General features: G+C 46.3%; 1 protein-coding gene, 1 non-coding gene and 1 pseudogene across 3 annotated transcripts; 1 reads left to right on the forward strand and 2 right to left on the reverse strand.

Annotated features, from left to right (window-relative positions):
- Positions 1-1,540: 1,540 nt before the first annotated feature.
- On the reverse strand, positions 1,541-3,251 carry LOC129472162 (E3 ubiquitin-protein ligase ZFP91-like; annotated as a pseudogene).
- Positions 3,252-6,577: 3,326 nt separating this feature from the next.
- Positions 6,578-6,681, forward strand: LOC129472837 (U6 spliceosomal RNA). The gene has a single exon (XR_008654105.1). It is a non-coding gene; the product is annotated as a U6 spliceosomal RNA (small nuclear RNA).
- A 502-nt stretch (positions 6,682-7,183) lies between these two features.
- Positions 7,184-20,086, reverse strand: POLR2D (RNA polymerase II subunit D). 2 transcript variants are annotated; one of them, XM_055261487.2, is made up of 5 exons: positions 19,795-19,915; positions 14,271-14,451; positions 11,905-12,000; positions 9,406-9,525; positions 7,184-7,972 (listed from the first exon to the last, which is right to left on the reverse strand). In XM_055261487.2, the coding sequence occupies exons 1-4, from the start codon at positions 19,865-19,867 to the stop codon at positions 9,447-9,449; spliced, it is 429 nt and encodes a 142-aa protein (XP_055117462.1). In that variant the 5' UTR covers positions 19,868-19,915; the 3' UTR covers positions 7,184-7,972; positions 9,406-9,446. The 2 variants fall into 2 exon arrangements, with proteins under 2 accessions (XP_055117462.1, XP_055117461.1); XM_055261486.2 differs by having other exon boundaries at positions 7,184-9,525; positions 19,795-20,086.
- Positions 20,087-22,158: the final 2,072 nt, after the last annotated feature.

Raw genomic sequence — 22,158 nt, forward strand, 5'->3', positions numbered from 1 at the left:
TTGGGAGGCTGAGGCGGGCGGATCACGAGGTCAGGAGATCGAGACCACGGTGAAATCCCGTCTCTACTAAAAATACAAAAAAATTAGCCGGGCGTGGTGGCAGGCGCCTGTAGTCCCAGCTACTCGGAGAGGCTGAGGCAGGAGAATGGCGTGAACCCGGGAGGTGGAGCTTGCAGTGAGCCGAGATCGCGCCACTGCACTCCAGCCTGGGTGACAGAGCGAGACTCTGTCTCAAAAAAAAAAAAAAAAAAAAAGAAAGAATATGAGGATGTGTTAAACTCTGTATTAATAAGGAGAATACATTTGGGACATGCGTGGTCTCAGGGTGTTTATATGACTTGGGAAACAGAAGTTGGTCTGAATTTACAAAGACATCAGTCTGTGAATCTGGAAGTATTCCTGTGCAGGGCCCATATTAGTAGCATTACAAAATATAAATATTGGAAACCTAAAAGGTGAACATGTTGGGTTTGTTTCCTTCTTCTGTCTTCCTTTCGTTCTTTTTGTTTTTTAATCAGACAGGGTCTTGCTATGCTTCCCAGGCTGGTCTCTAACTCCTGGGCTCAAGCAATACTCTCGCTTTCGCCTCTGAAAGTGCTGGAATTATAGGCATGAGCCATGGTGCCTAGACTGAAATTCAACACACGGGTTATATGCCCACTGAAAAGGCAAAATTAATTAGAAAAGAGGTTATTGGCTGGGTGCAGTGGCTCATACCAGCACTTTGGGAGGCCGAGGTGGGCGGATCACTTGAGACCAGGAGTTCAAGACCAGCCTGGCCAATACGGTGAAACCCCGTCTCTACCAAAAATATAAAAATTGGCTAGGCGTGGTGGTGCGTGGCTGTAATCCCAGTTACTCCGGGGGCTGAGGCAGGAGAATGGCTTGAACCCAGGAGGTGAGACTCGGTCTCAAAACAAACAAAACAAAACAAAAAAAAGGTTATCATCAAAAGATTAATCTTTTCACTATTCCCCAATGTTTCCTTAAAACAGTTTTCATAATTTTGTTTGACAGCATTAGTGATAAAGAGGCAGACTTTATTTATTTATTTTGAGACGGAGTCTTGCTCTGTCACCCAGGCTGGAGTGCAGTGGCACGATCTCAGTTCACTGCAACCTCTGCCTCCTGGGTTCAAGCAGTTCTCTGCCTCAGCCTCCCGAGTAGCTGGGATTACAGGCACCTGCCACCACACCCAACTAATTTTTGTATTTTTAGTAGAGACAAGGGTTCACTATCTTGGCCAGGCTGGTCTTGAACTCCTGACCTTGTGATCCCCCCAAAAGTGTTGGGATTACAGGCGTGAGCCACCGCACCCGGCCTAAGAGGCAAACTTTAATTTTTACTTTATTTATTTATTTATTTATTTGAGACAGAGTCTTGCTCTGTGACCCAGGCTGGAGTGCAGTGGCACTATCTCAGCTCACTGCAAGCTCCGCCTCCTGGGTTCATGCCATTCTCCTGCCTCAGCCTCCTGAGTAGCTGGGACTACAGGCGCCCGCCACCACGCCTGGCTAATTTTTTTGTATTTTTAGTAGAGACGGGGTTTCACCATGTTAGCCAGGACGGTCTTGATCTCCTGACCTCGTGATCCATCCACCTCGGCCTCTCAAAGTGCTGGGATTACAGGCAAGAGCCACCGCGGGTGCCCGGCCTTAATTATTTATCTTTTTGAGACACAGTCTCACTCTGTCGCCCAGGCTGGAGTGCAGTGGCAGGATCCCGGCTTACTGCAACCTCTGCCTCATGGGTTCAAGCAAGTCTCTCACCTCAGCCTCCCGGGTAGCTGGGACTACAGGTATGGATCACCACGTCTGGCTAATTTTTATGTTTTTTAGTAGAGACGGAGTTTCACCATGTTGGCCAGGGTGGTCTCGAACTTCTGACCTCAGGTGATCCACCCACCTTGACCTCCCAAAGTGCTGGGATTACAGGCATGGGCCACCACGCCTGGCCTCATGCTTCTTTATGTGCCAATTAAGAGATGCCTTTTGTCGAGAAGTAAATTTACAGATCTCACATTGTAATAACGGCTTCTCACCAATGCGAATCATCTGGTGCACTACCAGATTGTGGGAACTCTTGAAGGCCTGAGCACAGTATTCATAGATAGAATCCCTTTGATCTGTATGATGTTTGGCATGTCATAGAAGTTGCTTCTGGAGCCTACAGAGTTGTCCGCAGGAGGAATGCAGACATACATATTTTTTCTTCAACAAATGCTATTTAACGTGGTGCTGTCAATAGCCAGGATGGGCAAGGACAGTTCCACATCCTTCCATCTCACAACGGACATATTGGGTTGGAGGCTTTTTTCTCCTTCTGGGTAAATGTGGACTTTTGCCATCTTTCCATCTTCCTCTCTTCCTCGGAGGTTCCTCATCCTCCCTAATTTCATTCTCCTTTTCTTTCACCTCTACCTCTACTTCCACTTTAATTTCCTTCTTCTCCTCTCCTTTCACCTTCCCTGATTTTCGCGTGGCTTTGGGGTTTCCCTTTCTAAGAGGGGTTTGTAGGTCTCATCTCTTGGGTCATCTTTGAATGGCATCTCCTCTTCACTGATCAATGTCTCTTCTTCCTCCTTGCTAATGTCACCTGGAGACTGATGCTCTTCTCCAACATCATAATCGAGTTGGTCTGCATTTGGTTCTGATTTGCAGATGAGATGCAATGAGATTGCAGATGAGTCTTGCACCGAGAGCTTCAGCTGTTCTCTGTATCACCATGAGGAGAAACACATGTCCTGCTCCTACTGCGCCATCCCCGGCTAGGTCTGGATGCAGCAATGTAAACTTCCTGAGGGAGGGCAGAATCATCTTCCTCTTTTTCTTCTTTGGGATCTTTATCAGTTGTTGACATAGGAGTCGCGGACTCTTCTTGCCCTGAACTGGAGGTGGGGATTTTGCGGCCTGGGGACATGGGGAGGCCTGGCACGGGAGGCTGCTCCTCCCCCGCCAGGATACTCAGCCTTCCTCTGGTGGGATACAGCGGCCCTGCCTTGGTCCCGACATCCCCTCAGCCCGCGGCTGCTAGTGGTCCTTGCAGGCGCCACCGCCGCCTCAGGGGGTCTTTGTTGGGGGGCTCGTCCGGAGCTGCCTTGGCCGAAGAGGCAGACTTCTAAAAACAGAATTTAGGGTACATCGAAATACAGGACTCAGTGAGTGACATGCATCTTTAGATCTCAGAATTTGGGGGATCGACGTTTGATTAATGTTCCTGTTATCACTGCTGCTCTTGTGGGCATTGTTCATCTTGCCGAAATTCTCTTTGATCTCAGTGCCCTGCAAGGCATTGTTGGTAGCTAAGAGCTGCACTATCCAATACATCAGCCACCCACCATATGTGACTATGAGAATTTTAAACTTATGGCCGGGCGTGGTGGCTCACACCTATAATCTCAGCACTTTGGGAGGCCAAGGCAGGCAGATCACCTGAAGTGAGGAGTTCAAGACCAGCCTGGCTAACATGGTGAAACCTTGTCTCTACTAAAAAAATACAAAAATTAGCTGGGCGTGGTAGCAGGTGCCTGTAATCCCAGCTACTCACGAGGCTGAGGCAGGAGAATTGTTTGAACCTCAGAGGCGGAGGTTGCAGTGAGCCGGGATCGTGCCACTGCACTCCAGCCTGGTTGACAGAGGGAGACTGTCTCAAAAATAAATAAAATTTAAACTTAAAATCCAGTTCCTAAGTCACTAGCCTACCATATGCAGAAGCTCCATGCAGCCAGTGGCTAGTACACTGGACAGTTCAGATATGGGATGTGCCCATCTCAAAGGAAGCTGTCTGACAGCTTTGCCTTGTGAATCTTTCAAAATTCCCAGTTGTCTCCTAAGCTGTTTCCCTCACTCCTATCTCATGGAGCTCTCTCCTCAAATTCTGTAATTTTAGCTATTCTTGTTTCTCCTTGTAGCTCCACATTGACGCTATTCAAAATGGGGGCTCAATAAACATTTGCTAATAAGTACGCAGTGCAGGCCAGGCACAGTGGCTCATGCCTGTAATCCTAGCACTTTGGGAGGCTGAGGCAGGCGCATCACGGGGTCAGGAGATCGAGACCATCCTGGCTAACATGGTGAAACCCCGTCTCTACTAAAAATACAAAAAAATTAGCTGGGTGTGGTGGCACATGCCTGTAATCCCAGCTACTCGGGAGGCTGAGGCAGAAGAATCGCTTGAATCCGGGAGGCGGAGGTTGCGGTGAGCCAAGATCGTGCCATTGCACTCCAGCCTGGGCAACAAGAGTGAAACTCCATCTCAAAAAAAAAAAAAAAAAAAAAAAAATAGTACACAGTGCCACACAACGAAGGGAGGCATACACGGCTGCTTTGAACCTACTCCATGTCTGATGGACTCTAGCAGATCTGCCCCTACTCTGCTGTCATTGAATGTGCATTCTCCTTGTTTAGTTCCAAACTGCTCTTCCGCTGATGAAGAGAGGAGAGTCAGGTGTAGGCACAAATACTGATCAGAATCTACCCAGGACCTGCAGTCTCTCTAGTCCCATCTTCCATTCAGGAGTTACAAACAGGTACTTTTATCTAGTCAAAGATCTTTACAGAAACTTGAGAGCTATAACCACATATATTTCCTCAATATTTCTCACCGCAATTGTTAGGTTAGACCCTGACAACTAAACTACACCACTACTGGGACTGACCCTTGACCTAGAACTCTCCCCAAGGAAAACTTCAATATGAGCTGGATATTCAATAACATGCAATACTTGTCAGTGTTCCTAAGTGCTATAGTGCCCGATTCCTAGCAATGAAATACAGATAAAGCAAATAGCATGTTATTCGTTACATCAAGGTGGTGAACACAGGTATCAAGGTACATCTTTCCAGGTTTTCTGTAAGTATAAACTTTTTTCGTACACAAATTATCTGACACCACTGGCATATTTAGTGCTTTTTATTAACAGTATTACTAAGGCAACTCATCAATGCTGAAGTCCCATCTAGCATGCTATTTTTCATGCCTCAGGTCTAATAAATTTTAATAAAACCAGAATGACTAGATGCTATGGTCTGAATGTGCCCCCTCCCACCCAATTGATACACTGAACCCATCACTGATGTAGTATTAAGAGGTGGGGTCTTTGGCAGGTGATTAAGTCATGAGAGAATATCCCTCATAAAGGGGATTAATGCCCTTATAAAAGAGGCTGCAGGCCGGGTGCAGTGACTCATGCCTCTAATCTCAGCATTTGGGAGGCGGAAACAGGTGGACTGCTAAAGGTCAGGAATTCCAGACCAGCCTGGGCAACATGGGAAAACCCTGTCTCTACAAAAAATAAAAAAATTAGCCAGGCATGGTAGCTCGTGCCTGTGGTCCCAGCTATCCAAGAGGCTGAGGTGGGAGGATCGCTGGAGCCCTGGAGATTGAGGCTGCAGTGAACCTTAATCATGCCACTGCACTCCAGCCTGGACGACAGAGTGAGACCCTGCCGTATCAAAAAAAAAAAAAAAAAAAAAGCCTGGTCCTTCCATCCCTTCTACCATAAGGACAGTGTTCATTCCCTATGGAAGATGCAGAAAAAAGGCACCATCTTGGACCAGAAAGCCACCCTTGCCAGACACTGAACGTACCAGCACCTGGATCTTGCATTTGCCAGCCTCCAGAACTGTGAGAAATAAATTCCTATTATTTACCCAGTCTAAGGTATTCTGTTACAGTGCAGGAACAAACTAAGACACTAAAACTTTCAGAAAGACTTATCTGGTTAATTTAGCTTTCTGGTGAAGTGAGAGTTTGACAACCCATCTTTTTGTTGTATCAGTATGTTCTCAAATTCTTTCCTGATTTTACATAGTACAATGAGCCTAACAATGTTTCACGGATTGTGCAAGGTCTCCTAGTAGCTATTTTCAATAGCAATATGCTGTCCAGCCCTGTAGACAACAACTTTTGACTGTCTAGCAGAATAGCTGACCAGGCTTTTAACCTGTAACAGCATGAGTTTGCTTTACCAAGTTCCCTAGTATGAGCTGCTTTTTATTATTTTTTTCAAGACGGGAGTCTCGCTCTTGTTGCCCAGGCTGGAGTGCAATGGCGTGATCTTGGCTCACTGCAACCTCCACCTCCCCGATTCAAGCAATTCTCCTGCCTCAGCTTCCCAAGTAGCTGGGATTACAGGTGCCCGCCACCACGCCTGGCTAATTTTTGTATTTTTAGTAGAGACAGGGTTTCACCACGTTGGCCAGACTGATCTTGAACTCCTGACCTCCGGTGATCTGCCCACCTTGGCCTCCCAAAGTGCTGGGATTACAGCAGGTGTGAGCCACTGCGCCTGGCTATGAGCTACTTTTTAAGTCTGCTTTTAATCACCTTGATAAACACCACTGATTAGTGCCTAAATATGTGCCGGGGCATTATATACTTCAGTATTCTCAGGTAGCTCACAGAAACCCTGGCACATAGGTGGAAACGCCAGTAAAGATGGTAGCACTGTGCTCCTCAGTTGCCATCTAGCACATGCCTGGATCGTCTGGGCTGCCTTCCAAGTCTCTTCTTCCCATTCCACTGCTTTAGTGCCAATCAGCACATCTAAGTGCCTCTCTCAACAAATAATTCTGCAGTACTCACTTTGGCAGCACATATACCCAAATTGGAATATAGAGAAGACAGCATGGCCACTGCCCAAGAATGACATGCAAATTCATCAAGCATTAAAAAATAAATAAAAGTTAACTCTGTACATTTGGGTAAGCAATTTCACTTTTTTTTTGAGACAGTTTTGCTCTTGTTGCCTAGGCTGGAGTGCAATGGTGCAATCTTGGCTCACCACCCCCTCTGCCTCCCAGGTTCAAGCAATTCTCTTGCCTCAGCCTCCAGAGTAGCTGCGATTACAGGTATGCGCCACCATGCCCTGCTAATTTTGTATTTTAAGTAGAGATGGGGTTTCTCCATGTTGGTCAGGATGGTCTCAAACTCCCAACCTCAGGTGATCTGCCTGCCTTGGCCTCTGAAAGTGCTGGGATTACAATGGTGAGCTACCACGCCTGGCCCAATTTCATTTATTTTCCAAGTCTGATACTATCAGTTGGTAGGCTACCAAATTCTTGCACTAATTTCTATGAAGCAAGCTGACTTAATCATCTATCTATACTAGCTCATCTGCCTGAGATGCTAAGAATAGTGAACATTTACTGGAACATACTATATATCACACATCTCCAGGCTCTTTGTAGTAATTTCCTCTTTATTCAACCTTATCAAAATATCCATGGCGCAGATACTATTATTATCCATATTTCACAATTGAGAACACCAATGAGGCTCAAAGAAGCGAAGTTGCTCAAGGATAAAGATTGGCCGGGCATGGTGGCTCACGCCTGTAATCCCAGAACTTTGGTAAGCCGAGGTGGGAGGATCACTTGAGGTGAGGAGTTCAAGACTAGCCTGGCAAACATGGTGAAACCGTCTCTACTAAAAACACAAAAAATTAGCCGGGCGTGGTGGCAGGTGCCTGTAATCCCAGCCACTTGGGAGGCTGAGGCAGGAGAATCACTTGAACCCAGGAGGCAGAGGTTGCAGTGAGCCAAGATTGTGCCATGGCATCCTGGGTGACAGAGCCTGACTCTATCTTAAAATAAATAAATAAATAAAAAATAAGAATTCTTTATTTTTGCCTTATTTCGTAGCAAATATAAAACCATCCTGACTTTAAAAGCCAACATTGTTCTTTCTCCTTTTTCCTTGGATCACAAGTTCATATAGAGTCAAGCAAGTGCCCCAAAGAAAAACCCCAAAATTGAAAACAAGTGTATTCCCTTCAGAAAAATCAAAGCTAGAATGCTTAGCTATTAAAGTGTTTTCCCCCAGACTGAGATCAAGTGACTTCACTGCAGTGGCTCAAGAGTGGCTGACTCCCTCCTTCGGAATAAAGCACTTATTGCTAAGTAGCAGGCCAGAGGCTGACTGGATCCCTCATAATTGGAGACTTCAAAGTGTTCAGAACTTCAAGCCTGGCCTATGAAGTAAAAAAAAAAAAAAAAAATTTTTAAAGTACAATTGCAATTTTATTTTTCTCCAGAGAAGTTTTTTTCTTCAGTCCTTAGCAATTCTGCTCTTTATATGGGCTTTGGTGGGGGTCATGGGGCAGCACCTGCAGGTCTACATTGGGGTGGAGGTGTTCGGTCCTTGCCTGCTTCATGAGCTCGATTCCTGACTACCATGCTGTGACTGGCACAACTCACACAGTAATGTAGCTTCACATCCAGCCTGGGAAGTACACAGGCGTCAAGGATGCTCACTTCAGAAACGTCGCTGACTGCTGCGGCCTCTATGTTTCAAATAATGAATTTCTTAATAGCCTTGTCACTGGGCACACATCAACCACAGTTCGTGCAGCAAATGGGCTGCAGTGAACAGCGCACACCTGGTTGCGGACCTCTTTGGCACGACCATTATTTCTTCTTTGTTATCTTGGAGGTGCAGGCCCAAGAAAGATGAAGTAAAAATCTTAATTTGAGGGTGACTAAATGAATCCTTCAAAACCACTTACTCCAAATCCACATTCTGCAAGACAGTTCAAGAAGAAAGGCAAAGTAGCCATCTACTTCAAGGGGCTATGGGCTCCACAATACTTAGCACTTGTCCCCAAGTGTAAACACTTCCCATGGTGTGCTTCTTCCGTCTCCCAGGTTAGGCACAAAGATGCCAAGGTACTCTGTCATCGACACTCTCATCCTTTAAGAATTTCAGGCCAGTTGTGGTGGCTCATGCCTGTAATCTCACCAGTTTGGGAGGCCAAGGCAGGGGGATCACTTGAGCCCAGGAGTTTAAGACCAGTCTGGGCAGCATAGTAAAACCCCATCTCTATAAAAAATTTTAAAAATTAGCTGAGAGTTGTGGTGCACATCTGTGGCCCCAGTTATTTGGGAGGCTGAGGCAGGGGGGTCAAGGCTTCAGTGAGCCATGACTGTACAACTGCACTCCTCCAGCCTGGGCAAGAGTTAAGACCCTATCTCCATTAAAAAAAAAAAAAGCATTTCAAACTAACAGTGGTTTAATTCTTCCTTTAGCATCTAGGTAAAACTGGTCTTTCTCTATGAAGTCTACTATGTTCTGGTCTAGTTTCAAAAAGTATAAACACACTGAAATTAAAACATGAAATATTAAGAAAAAAGATGATGTGGAGGCCAAAAACCATGAATGAGGTAGTCAATAGTGTGGCCTATGTGACCCCCCATCTCACACTTCCCAGAGGCACGTTCAAGAAGCCACTGGCAGCCACTGCACAAGGCTGCTCCAAGATTCCATGTCACCTGGGCCTATGAGTTACTTGAAACAGCAACCTAACCCCATGCCAAGCTGGGCTGTTTTCTCCAAAGGAATTCTCAACTGTCTTCAACAGAATATCTGTACAAGTCAGCCCCAGACCCTGGGAAGATGGTGTTATGCCTGGGGACGTGGTTTCTCCGAGCAGCAGTGATGTTTGGAGATTAATACTGAAAGCTGCGCTTTGTCTGGATATCATCAAGAATCTGCTGCAGCTCCTCATCTTCAAACCGTCCCTCCAAGCTACAAGAAAATGAAAAGAAATGAGTGATTTGGCGACTGGCAATTTCCCCACACTCTTCTTAGAGGCGTGCTAATCTGCTGCCCACATCTCTAACACCTTTACCTTTCATCTGTATTTCTTTTCCACTTTTCCTGATAAAACATTACAAAATATTTCAAACATATAAAAGATAAAAGGTATAAAAAATACACCTTTACAGTTAGCCCCACTTGACTTAGAGGTTTTTTTTTTCTTTTTTTTGAGATGGAGTTTCGCTTTTGTCAAGTGGCATGATCTTGGCTCACTGAAACCTCCGCCTCCCGGGTTCAAGTGATTCTCCTGCCTCAGCCTACCAAACGGAATCTTGCTGTCGCCCAGGCTGGAGTGCAGTGGCGCAATCTGGGCTCACTGCAAGCTCCACCTTCTGGGTTCCCACCATTCTCCTGCCTCAGCCTCCCAAGTAGCTGGGACTAGAGGTGCCCGCCACCACGCCCAGCTAATTTTTTGTATTTTTAGTAGAGACGGGGTTTCACCGTGTTAGCCAGGATGGTCTTGATCTCCTCACCTCGTGATCTGCCCGCCTTGGCCTCCCAAAGTGCTGGGATTACAGCCGTAAGCCACCATGCCCAGCCCTCACCCAGCTAATTTTTATATTTTTGGTAGAGACGGGGTTTCACCATTGGCCAGGCTGGTCTCGAACTCCTGACCTCAGGTGATCCTCCTGCCTCAACCTCCCAAAGTGCTGGGATTACAGGCATGAGCCACCACGCCCGGCCCTGCATTTTTTCATTTACTGTCTTCATGTTTGCTAATGGTATCAACCTCCCAAATTGCTGGGATGACAGGTGTGAGCCACCACACCTGGCCAGAGTTCTTTTTTTTTTTTGAGACGGAGTGTCGCTCTATTGCCAAACTGGAGTGCAGTAGCGCAATCTTGGCTCACTGCAACCTCCACCTCCCGGGTTCCAGTGATTCCCCTACTTCAGCCTCCCAAGTAGCTGGGACTACAGTCGCACACCACCATGCCCAGCTAATTTTGTATTTTAGTAGAGATGGAGTTCCACCATGTTGGCCAGGATGGTCTCGACCTCCTGACCTTGTGATCCACCTGCCTCGGCCTCCCAAAGTGCTGGGATTACAGGCGTGAGCCACTGTGCCTGGCCCAGAGTTCTTCAATAAGCAGGAAAAGTGGATGGCTGTGTATACTATCCTAGACCAATACCTTCCCTCCTTCCCCAGAAATAACCACCATCCTCAATTTAGTATTTATCATTGCCATACATTTAAAAAAAAATTGTTTTACCATACATATTTTTATACTTACTACACATTTATGGATACGTAAATAATATGCAGCACAGTTTCAAACTTTGTAAGAAATGGCATCATACTGTATTTATCCTTCTGCAATTTTTTTCCTCAAAATTCATTCTGGCATATGTTGATATTCCATGTGGTTCTAATTCATTGATTTTTTTTTTTTACTGCTGTATAATAAACATTGTATGACTATACGATGATTCATTTATCCATTTTCTTACTGGCCAAGAGATTATCAAATTTCTGCTATCATTAGCAGTGGAGCATGAGGCTGGGCACCGTGACTCATGCCTGTAATCCCAGCACTTGGGAGGCTGAGGCAGGCAGATCACTTGAGGCCAGAAGTTTGAGACCAGCCTCGCCAACATGGTGAAACCCCATGTCTACTAAAAACAAAACAATGTAGCAATGAACACTAAGATATACGTCTCCTTCTAAACTTGTGTGAGTTACCTTTAGGATATGTACCAGGAATGGATTTTTGGAACTTGGAGTATATTCATCTTTACCAGACATAGCCAAATCACTCTCCAAAATGATTGTTCTAATTAACACACTCCTACCATCAGCGTACAGAAGTTCCAGCTGTTTCATATTTTTGCTATCACTTGGTGTGGTATAAAACCATCATTCTCACACATTGTTAAAAGAGCACTTTTGGCCGGGCACGGTGGCTCACACCTGTAATCCCAGCACTCTGGGAGGCCGAGGCGGGTGAATCAACTGAGGCTGGGAGTTCGCGACCGGCCTGACCAACATGGAGATACCCCATCTCTACTAAAAACACAAAATTAGCCGGGTGTGTTGGTGCATGCCTGTAATCCCAGCTACTCGGGAGGCTGAGGCAGGAGAATCACTTGAACCCAGAAGACGGAGGTTGTGGTGAGCCGAGATCACGCCATTGAACTCCAGCCTGGGCAACAACAAGAGCGAAACTCCATCTCAAAAAACAAAGGAACTTTCATTCAATATTGGCAATTATGTATCCAAATATATAATACACACACATTTTAGACACACCAATTCTATTTGTAGGAATTTATCCGGTATACAGAGAACTTATCACAACTGGTACTAACCTTGGGATTAGAGCCTTGGACTCCTCAGCAGTTTCTGGGCAAAGGTTGGCCAAACAGGCCAACTCAAACTTATGAAGCTTTTTCTGGAGTAGCAAGCTAATCAAAAGGAAAAAAAAAAAATCATAACAATCAAAAACACATAAAAACAAAAATCAAAGAATGATCAACAGGAAAAAAGGGATCAAACGTAGCTAGTATTTAAAAATAGCTAGACGGCCAGGTGTGGTGGCTCACACCTGTAATTCCAGCACTCTGAGAGGCCAAGGCGGGCTCCTCACTTGATGTGAGGAGTTCGAGATCAGCCTGAGCACCACGGCGAAACCCCGTCTCTATTAAAAATACAAAAATTGGCAAGGTGCAGTGGCTCACGCCTGTAATCCCAGCACTCTGGGAGGCCGAGGCGGGTGGATCATCGGAGGTCAGGAGTTCGAGACCAGCCTGGCCAACACAGTGAAACCCCGTCTTTACTAAAAATACAAAAATTAGCTAGGTGCAATGGCGGGCGCCTGTAAACCCAGCTACTCGGGAGGCTGAGGCAGGAGAATTGCTTGAACCCGGGAGGCAGAGGTTGCAGTGAGCCAAGATCGCGCCACTGCACTCCAGCCTGGGTGACAGAACTAGACTCCATCTCAAAACAAACAAGCAAAACCAAAAAAACGAAAAGCTAAAAAAATTAGCCGGGTGTGGTGGTGTGTGTCTGTAGTCCCAGCTACTTGGAAGACTGAGGCATGAGAACTGCTTTAACCTGGGAGGTGGAGGTTGCCGTGAGCCAAGATCGCACCACTACACTCCAATGTGGGTGATGAAGTGAGACTATCTCAAAACAAAACGAAACAAAACAAAAAAAAGGTAGAAGAGGCCGGGCTTAGCAGCTCATGCCTGTAATCCTAGCACTTTGGGAGGCCAAGGCAGGAGGATCACTTGAGTCCAGGAGTTCAAGATGTCTTCAGCCTGGGCAACATAGTGAGACCTTGTCTCTAAAATCAATGAATAAATACACAAAATAAAAATAGCTGGGAGAGAAGACTTGAAATGTTCCTAATACATAGAAATGATCAATACCCTCAACACCCTAACATAATCATTACACATTCTAAGTAACAAAATATCACATGTACCTCATACATAGGTACAAATACTATTATCTATCTATCTATCTATCTATGTATCTATCTATCTATCTATCTATGTATCTATCTATAGGCTGGACATGGTGGCTTACCTCTAATTCGAGGACTTTGTTTTTGAGATGGAGTCTCACTCTGTCACCCGGGCTGGAGTGCAGTGGCACGATCTTGGCTGACTGCTACCTCCGTCTCCCGGGTTCAAGCAATTCTACTTTCTCACGCTCCCAAGTAGCTGGGGCTACAGGCGTGCGCTACCACGCCTAGCTAATTTTTGTATTTTTAGTAGACAAGATTTCACCATTTTGGTCAGGCTGGTCTTGAACTCCTGACCACAAGTCATCTGCCCATCTTGGTCTCCCAAAGTGCTGGAATTACAGGCATGAGCCACCGCACCTGGCCAATCCCAGCACTTTGGGGGGCTAAGGTTGGAGGATCAATTGAGGCCAGGAGTTTGAGATCAGCCTGGACAACACAGTAAGTCTCCCCATCTCTACAAAAAAATAACAGAAAAAGTTACTTCCCCACTAACAGTACCATTTAGATCACACATACTGGACTTACATAAAATATGACAGATTCATATTTGAATCTGTTCCCAGACTGGAGTACAGCGGCACAATCATGGCTCACTAAAGCCTCAACCTCTCAGGTTTACATGATCCTCCCACTTCGGCCTCCCAAGTAACTAGGACCACAGGTACCTGCCACCACACCTGGCTAATTTCTGTATTTTTTTGTAGGGACACGAGTTTCACCATGTTGCCCATGCTGGTCTTGAACTCCTGGCCTCAAGAGACTGGTCCGCCTCAGCTCTGCAAAGTGTGGATTACAGGTGTAAGCCACCACACCTGGCTGAAATTCTGGTCTTCTAAGTTGCCCAGGTTGGAGTGCAGTTGCGCAATCTCGGCTCACTGCAACCTTGGCCTACAGATTCAAGTGATTCTCCCGCCTCGGCCTCCTGAATAGCTAGGATTAATGGTGTGTACCACCAGCTAATTTTTTGCATTTTTAGTAGAGACGGGTTTTTGCTATATTGACCAGGCTGGTCTTGAACACCTGGTCTCAAGTGATCTGCTGCCTCAACCTTCCAAAGTGCTGGGTGTGAGCCACCATGCCCAGTCTAACATTATCTTACTTAAATTCACAAGTGACACCTGGGAAAGGGGGAGGGGAAAGCATTCTACATGCAGTTGTCCAATGGTTTGTTTGCAGTAATAAAAACTTTCTTTTAGCACTCACCTACGAACACTGGCAATGGTCTCTCTGTTTTTGAAACGACTGAAACGGGCTGTGTAGTTTAATGTTTTCATGAAGACTTCTGAGAGCTCCTGTTCATCCTCTGCACTCTCATTCTGTTGCTTTCGATGTTCCAGAAGCATATGAACTTCTGAATTTAGAAGTGTCTCAGCTGTTTCAAACTCTATTTGTGAGAAGCATAAATGGCAGCTGAAAATACTCCTTCAAAAGTTTGCTTCTAAATGTTCACTGTGCATTTGAATATTTCTCTGCCCCTGCAGAAATCCAGGGGTTTCCTACTCCACATCTACTTTTTTTTGAACTTTTATTTGAGGTTCAGGGTGCATGTGCAGGTCTGTACTACAGGGAAAATGGGTGTTGTGAGGGTTTGGTGAACAGACTATTTTGTCATCCAAGTGATAAGCATAGTACTGATACATAGTTTTTCAATCTGCACCACCCACCCCCTTAACTAGGCCTCAGTGTCTGTTGTTCCCTTCTGTCCATATGTACTCAAGGTTTAACTCCCACTTAGAAGAATGTGAGGTACTTGGTCTTCTGTTCCTGTGCTAATTGCTTAAGTGAATGGCCTCCAGCTCCATCCATGTTGCTGCAAAATACATGATTTCGTTCTTTTATTTTTTATTTTTTGGGACAGAGTCTCAATCTGTCACCCAGGCTGGAGTGTAGTGGCATGAATACAATTCACTGCAGCCTTGACCTCCCTGAGCTCAGGTGATCCCCCATCCCCATCTCAGCCTCCCAGGTAGCTGGACTGCAGGCACGCGCCACCACACCCTGTATGTTTTTGGTAGAGACGGGGGTTTCGCCACGCTGCCCAGGCTGGGATCTCATTATTTTTTATACCTGCAGCTACTCCACATCTTTAAGTTCACCTACAGTTACATACCACAAGGCATAGTGGAGTTCACGAGACACTAACATTCTCGAGACACTAACACAATCTAGCTTGTCTGAGCTAGATTCTGACACCAAAAACTGACCTAGACATGCTACTAAGTAATGACACATAGACTAGTTACTGATTTCAAGAGTACACTGACAATTCCTTCCCTCTAGCCAGCATCAGCTCATCATCTTCCTACTTCCATAATGCTAGTATTATACTCTCAATTTTAAGAATCGTTACGTGTTAAATAGGGCCAATTGTCTGGAAATAAACATAATGTGCCCCAAAATCTATTTTTGTACACACACAAATGTTATAAGCAACTTTTAAGAATTAGGTTTGAGAGAAAAAGAAACCCATGGCCCCTTTTCATAATATACGGCTACCTTCTACATTTCTACAATAGTTCTGTTAAAAAATGCTGTTACCCCTTGGGAAAATCATTCTCTCCCTTATGTTCCTGCAGGATCTTATGTTCCTAATGTTTATCTCAAAGTGTTAGAGATAGTTTTTATCTGCCTTTCTCTTAACAGTGAGTTCCCTTAGAGTAGGAATCATTCGTAAACATGAATTCATGTTTATAACCCCACACTGAAGAGGAAGCAACAGTGAGGAAAAGCCAAAATGACTTGCAATTTCACATTTACATGTGCTATGGGTCTGTTCACTATCAGGGAAATCACTAACACCTCCCTCAGAGTAATGCCTTCCCATTTCTCAAGCCAGGTAACTGACAAGAGCTTCATTCTCCTTTTACAACACAGACAGTTTAAGCGGTGGGTCAGGAGGAAACTGTATTTTTATTTGAAAGGTACTCATTGCTACTGAATAGAAGAGGCTACCAATACAGTTGGAGCACTATTGAAATAAAATTAAAATATAAATTAAAAAATAGGTAAGCAAAAACTATTTTCTACCTGAGGGCAGGAGAGTTTAAACAAAAACCTCAGAACACCTTCTTTTTCAGTCTTCCAGCCTATAATAGGGGATGTACTACAGTGAGTGCCTATCTGTATACCAGGAAAGTTACCTCTTTTAATCTTTAACACTGAGGCAGTGTAGGTACAGAAGAAACTACTGCCTCACAGCAATGAGTAGAGGAAAAGGCTATAAATCAGGACTGCAGGACCTCCAAACTCTGAAGTGACAGTAATAAATGACATCAGGCCAAAAAAAAAAGGGAAGCAGCAGCTAATCAGTTACAAATCCGTTTGTTGGAACTTTGATGCTTTTACAGGTCCTGGAAAAATCAATGTTAAGAGACGCCTCCCAGGCTGAGCGCGGTGGCTCATGCCTGTAATCCCAGCACTTTGGGAGGCCAAGGCAGGTGAATCACCTGAGGTCAGGAGTTCGAGACCAGCCTAACATGGTGAAACCCCATCTCTACTAAAAATACAAAAATTAGTCGGGAGTGGTGGCACATGACTGTAATCCCACCTACTCAGGAGGCCGAGGCAGGAGAATCGCTTGAACCCGGGAGGTGGAGGTTGCGGTGAGCCGAGATTGTGCCACTGCACTCCAGCCTAGGCAACAACAGTGAAACTCCGTCTCAAAAAAAAAAAAAAAAAAAAAAAAAAAAAAAAAAGATGGTCCCTTTCTGCACTAAACCAAATTACTTGTTAAATGGAAAGGAATGGAACTTTTAGGACACCAGGAAACTAGTCAACTGTCCCTATTTCTCATTAAGAACAATACCCAAGTACTACTAATACATTACCCTCACTCCCTTCAACCAAGGAAGGTCAAGGCAGCCAACCTGTAACTCAGAAGGCCTAGGAAAGCAGTGTCTGAGACCTACCACAGAGCTTTTGGGAGGCATTCCCAGGATTCAGCATCAACAAAATGGGGATGGGGGAGGCAGTTCAGACACCTTTGTATAACTATGGAGAGGAGGGATCCAAGACTTCTCCCCATGGCTAATCCCAAGGAACATTTTCAAGTGAAAGCGCACGCGCGCACACACACACACACGCACACACTATTTATTTAGAAACAAAAGGAAATAGATCAGGGGATCTGCATGTTATTTTCTCTTGTGCAAATATTTTAAGAACAATGGCCATAATTAACCCCTGTTGCTAAAAAAGGAAAAACAACTCCTTGGCCAGTATGTCATCTGGAAATTTTACCGAGGATCCGTCATTACGACCATTAATAGGCCAGGTGCAGTGGCTCACACCTATACTTTCTAACACTTTGGGTGGCCAAGGCGGGCACATCACTTGAGCCCAGGAGTTCAAGTCCAGCCTGGGCCACATGGTGAAACCTTGTCTCCACAAAAAAATACAATTAAATTAGCCAGGTGTGGTGGCCTGCTACTCCAGGTAGTCCAGAGGCTGAAGTGAGGTGAGAGGATTACCTGAGCCTGGGGAAGGTTGAGGCTGCAGTGAGCTGTGATCACACCACTGCACTCCAACCTGGGTAGCAGAATGAGATCCTGTCTCAAAAAAAAAAAAAAAAAAAAAAAAAGGCAGAGCGAGGTGGCTCACACTTGTAATCCCAACACTGGGAGGCCAAGGTGGGTGGATTACTTGAGGTCAGGAGTTTGAGACCAGCCTGGCCAACATGGTGAAACCCCATCTCTACTAAAAATACAAAAATTAGCTGGGCATGGTGGCAGGCGCCTGTAGTCCCAGCTACTTGGGAGGCTGAGGCAGGATGGCTTGAACCTAGGAGGCGTAGGTTGCAGTGAGCCGAGATCACATCACTGCACTCCAGCCTGGGTGACAGAGTGAAACCCTATCTCAAAATAAAATTAAAAAAAAAAAAAAAAAAAAAATTAAAAAAACTAAAACAGTAAGTTCTATCGTATTAAACCATAAAACACAAAAAACACATCATAAACATTTTTTCATTTTTATATTTTTTATTTCTTAGAGGGTACTATTTCTGTTTTAATTTTAAATTTATTATTTTGCCAGGCAATGACTCACACCAGTAATCCCAGCACTTTGGGAGGCCGAACTGGGTGGATCACCTGAGGTCAGGAGTTCGAGACCAGCCTGGCCAACATGGTGAAAGCCCATCCCTACTAAAAATACAAAAATTAGCCAGGCATGGTGGCAGGTGGCTGTAGTCCCAGCTACTTGGGAGGCTGGGGCAGGATGGCTTGAAACTGGGAGGCGTAGGTTGCAATGAGCCAAGATCACATCACTGCACTCCAGCCTGGGTGACAGAGTGAAACCCTATCTCAAAATAAAATTTAAAAAAATAAAAATTAAAAAAATTAAAAACGAAATTAGTAAGTTCTAACGTATTAAACCGTAAAATACAAAAAACACGTAATAAACATTTTTTCATTTTTATATTTTTTATGTCTTAGAGGGTAGTATTTCCATTTTAATTTTAAATTTACTATTTTGCCAGGCAATGGCTCACACCAGTAATCCCAGCAACTCTGGGAGGCTGAGCTGGGTGGATCACCTGAGGTCAGGAGTTCGAGAACAGGCTGACCAACATGGTGAAACCCCAGCTCTACTGAAAATACAAAAATTAGCCGGGTGTGGTGGTGGGCACCTGTAATCCCAGCTACTCGGGAGGCTGAGGCAGGATAATCACTTGAGCCCAGGAGACGGAGGTTGCAGTGAGCCGAGTTCGTACCACTGCACCCCAGCCTGGGGAACAGAGCGAGACTCTGTCTCTAAATAAATAAATAAATAAATGAATAAATAAATGAATAAAAGAATAAGATAGGTCAGGTGCCGTGGCTCACTTAAGCCCAGGAGTTTGAGACCAGCCTGGGCGACATAGTGAGACCCTGTCTTTACAAAAAAATTTTTTTAATGAGCCAGGTATGGGGGCGTGCACCTGTGGTCTCAGCTACTTGGGAGGCTGAGGTGGGAGGATCGGTTGAGAGGTTGAGGTTGCAGTGGGCTCTGATCTTGCCACTATACTCCAGCCTCGACAAGAGGGCGAGACCCTATCTCAATCAATCAATCAATAAGGTGTAAGACAGCTGTATACATTTTCAAGTTTTTGAGCTGAAGACCTCATCCCTAGGAATACCCTCCCCAACCACTTAAAGTGCGTGCCTGAGAAAACTCAAGGCTGCCAAAATAATTTGTTTGTTCCAGCCAACAGCTGAAGATAGGACTCTGTCTCTCCGCCTCTGTGGGAGGGTAGGGGCCTAACTTCGATAGGTGCGCCGGTCAACAAACCAAGCTGGGTTCACATGGACCAACCCTCCTCTTCCCGCTTTTTTACATTTTTCACTTCCCCGACTCCCCTGAGCCCCCGCTCACCACATCCTTATTCCCTAATTCTCTGTTAAAACGCCCAGAGGTTCTGTACTAATCGAAGTTGAGTTCGGTTCACGCTGGACTCTTTTCCCTAGTGCAACAGTATATTACTGTTTAAAAATCTGTCCTTACCACCTGAGTGTCCGGCTTTGTTTATCTTTGACACAGGCCCCCGGAACTTCGCAGTTTGTTATCACATAAAATAACCCAGTTGCCCAGGCGGCCCCTCCCAAGTCCATGTTCCCTCCCCAGCCCCACCCCGCGCCGGGGCCTGCCCAAGCCGCCGCTGAGGCAGGGCCTTGGGCGAAGCGCGGATAATGCCAGGCCTGCGGCGACTACGCGAAGTGGCGCGGGGGAGTCTGGCAGCCCCGAGCCCAACCTTTAGGAAAGATGAGCTGTGAGGCGTCCTCCTCTACGTCGCCAGCCCGCGGATCGCTGCCACCCGCCGCCATCGCCACGCCGCGCCGCACACCACCACCAGCGCCGCCGGAAGCGGAAGCGCGGGGCAACGGCCGTGGAAGGGGCGTGGTCTCGGGAGGGGACCCGAAGGGTGGGAGGGGCCGTGAGTGCGAGCCGGGCGCTGCGAGGGGACCGGCTGGTGAGGTCCTGGAGGCTCCCCGCCGCCGAGGAGCGCCCCGCACTCCCTCTCTTCTCCTATGCGCCTCGCCGCGCAGACGTCCTGGGGCAGGTCCCTACGCCTTTCTGGGCGGAGAGGGTCAGATGAGATGCAGGAACGCCTGCTGATGGAAAGCAGGGCAGCCGGCTCCGAAAGTGCCGGGTCCAATTTCCTTCACTGACTTAAACTTCTAAAATTTTATTGATTTGTGGTGGATTATCTGGTACTTCTGAGCACGCGGACAATGATATTCAGAGGCTTTTACCACACGTCTGTTGGAACATTTGGGTGATGCATAGAAAATTAAGCAAATGACGGCCGGGCGCAGTGGCTCACGCCTGTAATCCCAGCACTTTGGGAGGACGCGGCGAGGGGATCACCTGAGGTCAGGAGTTCGCAACCGGCCTGGGCAACATAGTGAAACCGTATCTCTACCAAAAATACAAAAATTAGCCGGGCATGGTGGTGGGCGCTTGTGATCTCAGCTCCTCGAGAGGCTGAGGCAGGAGCATCGCTTGAACCCGGGAGGCAGAGGTTGCAGGGAGCTGAGATCGCGCCACTGCACACCAGCCTAGACGACAGAGTGAGACTCCGTCTCAAAAAATATATATAAAAAAAGAAAAAAAGAAAAGCAAATAAAAAATGATCCTGTTTTCGACACTGGAGAAAACAAAAGGTTGTACAATAAGGGAAATAATCATAGCTTTTTTTTTTTTTTTTTTTTTTTGAGACGTAGTCTTTCTCTGTCCCCCGGGCTGGAGTGCAGTGGCGCGATCTCGGCTCACTGCAAGCTCCGCCTCCCGGGTTCACGCCATTCTCCTGCCTCAGCCTCCCAAGTAGCTGGGACTACAGGCGCCCGCCAACACGCCCGGCTAATTTTTTGTATTTTTAGTAGAGATGGGGTTTCACCGTGTTAGCCAGGATGGTCTCGATCTCCTGACCTTGTGATCCGCCCGCCTCGACCTCCCAAAGTGCTGAGATTACAGGCTTGAGCCACCGCGCCCGGCCAATCATAGCTTATTAGTCAACAATATCTTAGCCCATTAGTCAACAATGTTTAGATGGTCATATTGTAAACTCTGTTGATTTAATAAAAAATGAATTGGGCCGGGCACAGTGGCTCACACCTGTAATCCCAGCACTTTGGGAGGCCGAGGCTGGAGGATCGATTGAGCTCCGGAGTTCAAGACCAGCCTAGACAACATAGTGAGACCTCGTCTCTAAAAAATACAAAAATTAGCCGGGCGTTGTGGCGCGTGCCTGTAGTCACAGGTATCGGGGAGGCCGAGGCGGGTGGATCGCTTGAGGGATGCAGTGAACTATGATCGCCTGACTGCACTGTAGCCTGGGCAAGAGAGAGAGACCCTGCCAAAAAAAAAAAAAAAAGAAAAAAAGGCAAAGTCCGGGCGCGGTGGCTCACGCCTGTAATCCCAGCACTTTGGGAGGCCGAGGGGGGGCAGATCACCTGAGGTCAGGAGTTCGAAAGCAGCCTGGCCAACATGGTGAAATCACGTCTCTACAAAAAAAAACAAAAAAACAAAACAATAACAACAACAACAACAAAAAGCCGGGGCATGGTGGCGGGCGCCTGTAATCCCAGCTACTCGGGAGGCTGAGGCGGAGATTGCAGTAAGCCGAGATCGCGCCACTGCATTCCAGCCTGGGCGACAGCGACAGAATGAGACTCTGTCTCAAATAATAATAAAAAAAAGCCTTAAAAAAATAAAAAGTAAAAATTTTAAAACTAAAGAAAAAACCTTTAGAAGGCAGTCCTGGGAATCCTGTCTGGCCTGTGCAGCCTGACCTCCTGCGAGGGCTTGTCCACAGCGTCTTGCTGTCTTGCTGTGCCGGCACTGTGGTCTCCCTCCACCTGAGAGGTTCCCTCCTCCAGGGCATGCTCTCTTTGCTTCAGCACTGCTTCTCTAAGGAACCTGCCCAGACCTGAAGGGCTGGCCACGCCCCCTTTCACTTGCTCAGAGAAGCTGAAGGTTCCGGAGGGTTTGATGCTTGCCGGCATTCCCCTGTACACCCAGCACTGAGTGACAGGCCAGATAACCACAGCCGCCCAGCCACTGCACCATGTGCTGGGGTCTGGGCAAAACATTTACTATTTTTACTTTTTACCTA

The sequence above is a fragment of the Symphalangus syndactylus genome, chromosome 22 (genome assembly GCF_028878055.3).
Source record: "Symphalangus syndactylus isolate Jambi chromosome 22, NHGRI_mSymSyn1-v2.1_pri, whole genome shotgun sequence".
Lineage (NCBI taxonomy): Eukaryota > Metazoa > Chordata > Mammalia > Primates > Hylobatidae > Symphalangus > Symphalangus syndactylus.